Source organism: Penicillium roqueforti (genome assembly GCF_015533775.1).
Source record: "Penicillium roqueforti strain LCP96 04111 chromosome Unknown scaffold_02, whole genome shotgun sequence".
Taxonomy (NCBI): Eukaryota; Fungi; Ascomycota; class Eurotiomycetes; order Eurotiales; family Aspergillaceae; genus Penicillium; species Penicillium roqueforti.
In genome coordinates this window covers 2,503,532-2,511,253 of record NW_024067566.1, presented here as the reverse complement: position 1 = coordinate 2,511,253, position 7,722 = coordinate 2,503,532, and the positions used below count along the sequence as shown (strand labels likewise).

At 47.7% G+C, this 7,722-nt stretch overlaps 3 protein-coding genes across 3 annotated transcripts; 2 read left to right on the top strand and 1 right to left on the bottom strand.

The window, feature by feature from the left end:
* Positions 1-703: 703 nt before the first annotated feature.
* LCP9604111_2421 (uncharacterized protein) lies at positions 704-1,444 on the top strand (the record flags this gene model as incomplete). Its single annotated transcript, XM_039069897.1, has 4 exons — positions 704-932; positions 989-1,123; positions 1,172-1,258; positions 1,314-1,444. 4 exons carry the CDS (start codon positions 704-706, stop codon positions 1,442-1,444), a joined length of 582 nt encoding a protein of 193 aa, XP_038932548.1.
* Positions 1,445-2,736: 1,292 nt separating this feature from the next.
* LCP9604111_2420 (uncharacterized protein) lies at positions 2,737-4,002 on the bottom strand (the record flags this gene model as incomplete). Its single annotated transcript, XM_039069896.1, has 1 exon — positions 2,737-4,002. The coding sequence occupies one exon, from the start codon at positions 4,000-4,002 to the stop codon at positions 2,737-2,739; it is 1,266 nt and encodes a 421-aa protein (XP_038932547.1).
* Positions 4,003-4,930: 928 nt separating this feature from the next.
* Positions 4,931-7,053, top strand: LCP9604111_2419 (putative C6 transcription factor; the record flags this gene model as incomplete). Its single annotated transcript, XM_039069894.1, has 2 exons — positions 4,931-5,290; positions 5,350-7,053. The coding sequence occupies 2 exons, from the start codon at positions 4,931-4,933 to the stop codon at positions 7,051-7,053; spliced, it is 2,064 nt and encodes a 687-aa protein (XP_038932546.1).
* Positions 7,054-7,722: the final 669 nt, after the last annotated feature.

The following is a 7,722-nucleotide window of genomic DNA, read 5'->3' as shown; positions in this document are numbered from 1 at the left end:
ACATACAACAGTGAGGATTCGCTGGTGGTCACCCACCCAACTACTAACTCACCGGCGTGTGGCTTAAGTACGGCTGAGCGGACGGGAAGCCCTGTTTTCCACACCCTATGGTCGTATGTATCAAACTTGAAGTGGAAGAGAATCATAAAATAGCGGCTTGTGCGGGAATGGGTTATGGGTGAATGAGCTGTGGAGAGACTTGAGATATATGCGGAGTACTCCGTAGTTCAAAAGCAATTCCACGGAGGATATCGAAATTCAAATGGTAGAATTATCTCCTGGAACAAGTATGTAATCGTTGAGTGTCGGATGTTCGTAGTAAATTACTGCATTCCCGATCATGTGACTTTCATTACAATACGGCGCGTTATTTCTAGAAGTTCCAAATCTACAGAAGCGTGTGAAGCAATTCGCATCCCATGTTAATATTTCGGATCTTTTCATGCGAGAGTTTATAGATATTCAGATAGATGTTTTATAGAAATATATCGGGCTACGTAGAGCTCACCTGCAGAAAGATCCTCTTAAACCTCGACGTCATATGTAAGTATTGCGTCATGTCATGGACCCGTGTTCCTTTCCCCATCCGCGGTCCAATTTCCGCGATATCTGGAGGTTAATTTAACCGCACACCACACACACCACTTAAGAATTTCGCCCCTTTAACTTAACATCCATTACCTTGCAACACACTCTAGCAACCATGCTCGCCACTCACTGGCTACCAGCTGCCCGGCTGAACATCAACCAAGCGCGAAAATTCTCCCTCCTTTCCACCCATGCTTCATTCCCCGCGACCATGTATAGATACCAGCTAAATCGCAAGGCCACACTATATGATGTGACCCAGGACGAGACCCGCCACAGGAAGGATGCAGTCAGCGTGTCTAAGGATGGGTTGGTTCACGCGACTATCGCGAAGTCAAGCCCCTGTCTGTAAACTCCTGTCTAGCACTTGTGCAATAGAGTCTTACCATCTACCTATTAGACTCCAATGGGCCGGTCTTCATGCCGAACTCTCGTCTTATGCAGCAAATGCTACGCTTTGATTTTGAGCGGTACCAGGAAGAAGTCACCGACGGGAAATGTCGTTTGGACCCCACTGTTATCTGCGTCCCACGAGGTATGCTGTTTTCCATGTTCAATCTTGTTTGAAAGCTTATAATTTTAGGTACTCCCATCCCGTCCGCGCTGGTACTATGGAGAGAAGGCGCGTCTCGCTTTTCACTGCAACCTTCAAGCCCGATGGAAATTGAAAGTGAGTCTTAAAACAAGACACGGGAATGGATTGGACGAGTATTAATGATTTATAGAGCTGAACGAGGTGCTTAGCGAGTTCTATGAGAAGTCTGCGACAGTTGTCGGTGCAGAGGAATGGATTGAGAAACATCCATACCGGGAGAGTATTGCCGACGAGAACGAGAAAGAATGGATGGAGGTGTAAATGTCCGGGTTCTTGGTATGATGAAAATGCATGGATGGCATGGCATTATCGGCTGCATATTAGGTACCTTTTACTGCGTTGGCATTCGGGCCACCTGTACGATAAAGCAAGTTAATGTATCGTGAGCTAGAGATTGAGTTATTATATCACTCTTGATTTGAGAGCCAGTATCCCGCCAGGAGAGAAAATTACGCAAGTCGGCGAACATACCTACTCTACCGCACAAAACCTACCTGTCAATATCTGAGTGTCAACAAGCTCCGCAATAATTGATGATCCACACCTGATTCGAAGTTAGAAATTCTCGGTCATTTGAAAGTATTTGACATGATGTAATGCATTCCCAATGGCAACTGAGCCATTGAACCTGCTCCAAATTCGCGGGGAATTTGTCAATAAAAGCCAGTCTTTGCTTACCGGAATCAGATACCTCGGAATCGTACATTGAATGAATTCCTGCTGAATGCAGTCAATGAAAATTGTCTTTGCCTCCGACCACTTCAAGAAACCAAAATCTCCTCTCCGAAAGTACAATGATCTGATAACCTGATCCGTTAAACATAAAGCTATTCATATTAATTCTACCACTACCAATAAGAGAGATAATTTAATTCTAAAAACTGCATTTCAATGCTAGATGGTAGATAGTATCTGTTACATGCCAGATCTATCCAGAGGAAAAGAGTGCAATTTCATCCAAATTCTAAGTACAGGAGAAGAAAGGAAAAGAGAAACTATCTGTGCGGCCGTTCCTCCCCTTTTCAAATTTGCAAAAGATGCAAAAGTCGAGTTCTTCTCGCTTATTCCCAATGCTACTTGTGGAAGGAGCGAGAGTGTAGGTGCGGCAAGTGCGAGTGTCAGTTCAGCAAGTACGTTCCTTCCTGGATCATCACATAACCCCCGGCTAAGAATGCATTTAGCCCCTAAATGCGGGTTCATCATCGTCAACGTGGACCGGTATAGATCTACTGATCTGGAATGAATCTCTGTAACGACCATTGACCTGTTTTCTGCCATAGAGGCCTTCAATATCGTAACTGTAAGATATGAACTTAATGCTTTACAATTTATTGCGTCAAAACCAGGTTCTAATTGAAGCCTTCGCAATGGTCGGGTCTAGGATGGAATGACCCAGTTCACGATTGACAGGGAATGGGCGACCAAATTCAACATGGCAGATCTTGAGCAGGTGGTTAAGCAACATATGAATGAGTGCATATATTGCAGGGCAGTAAGAATGAAGACAAAAAGATTAGAAATACATCGACATATCCCTGACGTGGAAGATACAATCAAGATGCGAGATTCAATTCGGGATACTCCGGGATATTTTTCCAATAGTCGTCTTGTTGGGAATGGGGAAAGATGTCATTGATTTTAGACACTGCCCACATCACTCTTTGCATAGACCAAACTCCGAGCTGCGAAGATGGAAAGAAGAAGCCGAAGGTTGTAGATGAGAATCGCTGACAATCATTTATAAAGGGTCGCATCTTCTCTTCATAAGATTTGAGTGCCCCAGCGATGTCATTGCCCCGCCGCGCCAATTCTCCTGCAAGGACATACGCCCCAACAAGGCAAAGATTGGTTCCCAAGCCCGTAAAAGGACTGGGGCAGTAACCCGCATCTCCAAGGAGAACGACTCGGCCAGCAGACAGCTGTTCCATCTTGATTTGTCCAACCTCATTGGCATAAAAGTCCTCAGAAGCCTTCAATCCAGTGAGCAATCGATCAGTCTGCCAGTCGGCATCCCTGAACATCTCGGCAAAAGCTTCTTTCTGTTCCTCTAACGACTTCTGGTAAGATGCTTTTAGCCTGGACGATTCTTTCATGGTGAAGAGTAACACCCCGGTGACTGGACGATCACTCGTTCTGGTTATCATCATTCTTCTTCCCGGAGCCAAGTGGCCCCTTGCGAGAGATCCTTCGCCTTCAATTCGTGGGATGCTGTAGTAGGCAGCGTGGACGCCGAGGGACTTGAAAGCTGCATCGCTAACCTCCTGCCCAAAGGCGAGACGTCTGGTGCGCGAACCTTGTCCGTCGGCAGCAACAACGAGGTCATATCGTTTTTTCTGCCCACCAGAGAAAGTGACATCGACACCTTCCGTGGTCTCGTCGAGGGCTGTGATCGTTTTGTCGAATACATATGTCACTCCCTTCCCATTTCCCGACTCATGCTTTAGCTCTGCATCTTGCTTGATACTGGCATCATATAGCACTCGCACCAAATCACCACGCATGATCTCGTGCTCGCTTGTCAACCCGGGACGACGTTGACCGGAGGCAGCAGCACCAAACAAAGCAATTTGCTTTCCCGTGGAATCCACCATTTCAAAACCAGTCTCGTTCACACAGCGTGACTTGACTTCATCCAGGAGGCCCATCTTTCTCAATATATGAGGAGCTTGAGTCTTCAGGTCAATTTGCTGTCCTATCGACCGCAAAGAGGGAGAACGCTCGACGACCGTGATGTTGTGTTTGGAATTAGACCTTTGGAGAAGAATTGCGAGAGCTGGGCCGCAGACGCCGGCACCCACGATGAGGACGTTGAGGGGCATTGTTGTTGATTGCAGAGCTGGGAGGCGTCTACTGCTCAGGTTGCGTTTCGACGCCCTGATAATGTGTAAGTGACTGCCTGCATGAAGGGGTACATTTTCTGAAGCCGAGCGAGGATGCCATATGCATCTAGCTGTTTCAGCAGCCCTTGAAGGAATTTGTAAAAAAAAGAGAGGGAAAGACGCATTTACGTACTGGAGAAACATCGGGGGGGGGTATTTCCTTGCTGCTGCGGCTGCAAGATTGCAGGTGGTTAAATCAGAGAAGATAACTTATGATCTGGTACTGATGAAAATAACTAGCTGATTATTTATATTCTACGCTATCAACCGAGAAGGTACCCTGCCAGTAATTATCATTGTAGTCGACCGGCGGGCGTAATCGGCTCTATCGGCCTCATCGGTAAATTCTAGCCTTACGGCCGAGGATTATTTCACTGAAGTGGATAGCATCACAGGGCATTCCCTCGCCCATGATAAGCTAAAAGTACTTGTGTCTAGCGCACCTCTTGTTTCTACGCAATTCGATAGGACATTGTTTCCCGAGCCACATGGGGTATGAATTAGAGCTAGTCGGTATGTGAAGATCACTGAAGCTGCATGGAGCGAGAGAATTGCAAATGTCATCTTTATGCAGCTTTCGAAACATCTTCATATGCAATGTCAATGAGTGATTTCTCTCCTGATTCTAAATGTAAGCCCTGTTTCCCCTACTACAGATCTCCCACCCTTCTGTATACCGATGCCTTCTATCTACTACAATTGGCTAGTTCTAAGCCAGGGCCCCACCTAAGTCTTGGCGTCGGAGATATCGGATTATAGATTTAGCACCGAGCCACTTCACTACGCGCAGTTCACCGAGTTCGCGAGTTCTTATCCTAACTTATACACGAAAAATACCAGTAGAAGTGGGACCAATAGCATCTGCAAAATGCAATTGTCAACGAAAAGTCCAGAAAGTGGCATCCGAAAACGCCGGCGCCCGGCTCATTCTTGCGTCGAGTGTCGCCGTCGCAAGGTCCGATGCGACCGAGCCAACCCTTGCAGCCAGTGTGTCGCGCATAACGCCCCGTCATGCACGTTTACAGATAACCGACGCATCACATCCGACCATAATTTGCGCGAAAGTCAAGCCACCAAGCAGCAGGAACACAGAACGTCGATAATACCTGACGGATCCCCCTCTAGCAATATCTCCCCACCTACCCCTGCTCCGTCTGGCCGAATCCATGGCACCCAATCTAAGACTCGAGTTTTTGGACAGGGCCATTGGATGAGTACAAAGCGCCTGGTAAGTGATGGTCTCTTCCTGTTCCGTATGGTCGGCCCCTTGTTGACAGCCCACCCAAGGCCACCGAATTGTCCATTCTAGGGCCAGTCATGGCATATCAGACTACGCTGTTTCAACAACCGATCGATGCGAACCGGGGGCTTATGTCGCAGAAGATGGCAAAATGTAAAGAACTGGCCCGGGAAATCAAGAAGCAGCGCCCAAACAGACAGAGCCTTCCCGCTGAAATTCACCGCTCATTCCCCGAACGTCAAGTCATAGACGATCTCGTTCAACTGTACTTTGCAACATTTGAGTCATGCTACCGCATTCTTCATCGCTCTTCGTTCCAGGCGGACTATGAACGCTATATCGATCATCCGGAAAGCGCAAAGAGCTCCTTCGTTGTGGAGCTCCTTCTCATAATTTCCGCCGCTGGTCCGTTGCACAGTCATGGTGAAACTCGCCGTGAGTTGGCCGAAAAGAGTATTTCTTGGATCAATATTGCCCAAACATGGCTCTCCGCACCGTTGGAGAAAGACCGCTTGACATTAAAAGGCATTCAGATATATTGCTTATTACTCCTTTCCCGCCAGGTAAACCGAATAGGAGCAGACTTAGTCTGGGTCTCCGCGGGATCACTAATGAGGATGGCCATGCAGATGGGCCTACATCAGGATCCCAACTATCTGGGTGATATGGACTTCCGACAAAAAGAGATTCGGAGAAGATTATGGTATACCATCCTTGAGATGAATCTTCAGGCGGCATTGGACTCGGGGATGGCCCCGATGATTACCGAGAGCGATTACAACACTATGCCGCCATCTGGAATAGAAGATGCCGACCTAGATTCTGCAGTGAGCGAAGACCGGGAAACTATAGCTACGAGCTCGACTCGGCAGCCGCTTCTGTGCGTGTTGGCCAGTTCTTTCTCTCTCAGACTTAGGGCCACCAGGGTCATCAACAGCTTACAGGAAGAACCCTCGTATCATTTGGTTTTAGACCTTGGAAATGAGCTGGCTTCGATCTGTCGCAAAGCTGCGGTTGAGATCTCTCACAATCTCTCTGAGGAGCATATATCGTTGGGAAGCCAATTTGCATATAGCTTTTGTAGTCATCTCCTGAATCGGTTTCTTCTTTGTCTTCACTTCAACTACGCGATACAGGCGACACGAAACCCACTCTATGCACACTCACATAAAGTTTGTCTTGAGGTTGCCCTGGATTTGATATCGCTCCTCGATTATGATCTCTATAGCCGGTTGCTGGTCAATGGGGGTGGTATGTTTCGGGACATCATCACACGTGGTGCATTGATGATATACCTGGAATTGCACAAAAGTCATGAGTCGGATATTTCAATTCTGGCCAAGAGAAGAAATCGCGCCCGACAAGAGCCATTACTTAAAGATGCTCATCGGGTTGTTAGGTATGCAAAGGACCGGATGTGCCAAGGAGAAACAAATGTGAAAGGGTATTTGTTTCTGAGGATAGCAACGGCTCGAGCTGAGGCTATGCTTGATGGTTTACCGGTCGAACAGGCTATGGAAAATGCTGCGCTCGAAAGCCTGAATGATTGTGAGACCATTCTGGGCAACATGTCGACAGATCTAAGCAATAATGGCGGCGACAGTGATGCCGAGGCTTGGAGGCATGAGGAAATAATGTGCACTCCTACAGCCTTCGACGTTGGCCTCGGTTTTTTGGATGACGACAATTTCAGCTTTGATCACTTGGACCCATCAATATTTCAGAATTTGACGGATCCGTCATTTTTCTAGCATGGAATAGTTGAAAGCATCAAATCCGCCAACACTATGGCGCGCAGATTCTTTGTTGACAGGCGACTCCTCAAAATACGTCAGTATGCTTCGGATGGTACAGTCATTCTCGAAATTGCCTTGATCAGTACAAGAGACTTCTTCTGCCAAAGCCCTAGCGCATATCATTTATTGGGCGGGCCACACTAAGTTGGTGACCGCTGTGTGCCTGAGTGGTTGAAACATATTCAACTTTAGCGACAATTGCGGCAGGGCCAGGTGGAAGACAGTGAAGCTTGCAACACCCGGTTGCGAGCTGGCAGAGCGCTCACTTCTGGTTTCCTGTACCGACTTTGCATAAAGGCTGAGTGTGCTCGCCATATGGTCGCTTGTCATCTCAGTGTACCTACATGCAATTATGAGTGCCATTCCAAAATTTCCCTCCGCTGATCGACGACTGCGCTTTCGCAATCGATTGCACCGTGCATTGTCCCTGTCCCCCTCCGAATCCGAGGACCCGAAGCCCCTCAAGCTTGACAGAAGGTGATACCGCAGAGGACAAGTCTTCTCAGGGAGGGAATGACTGCCCTAGCCCCCGGGGACGGAGGAACCCCGCGGGCAAAATCGAGAAAAGTTGCTCCACAGGGCTGGGATATGTGACCAAGGCTTAACGGGGAGCTGAGAATACCA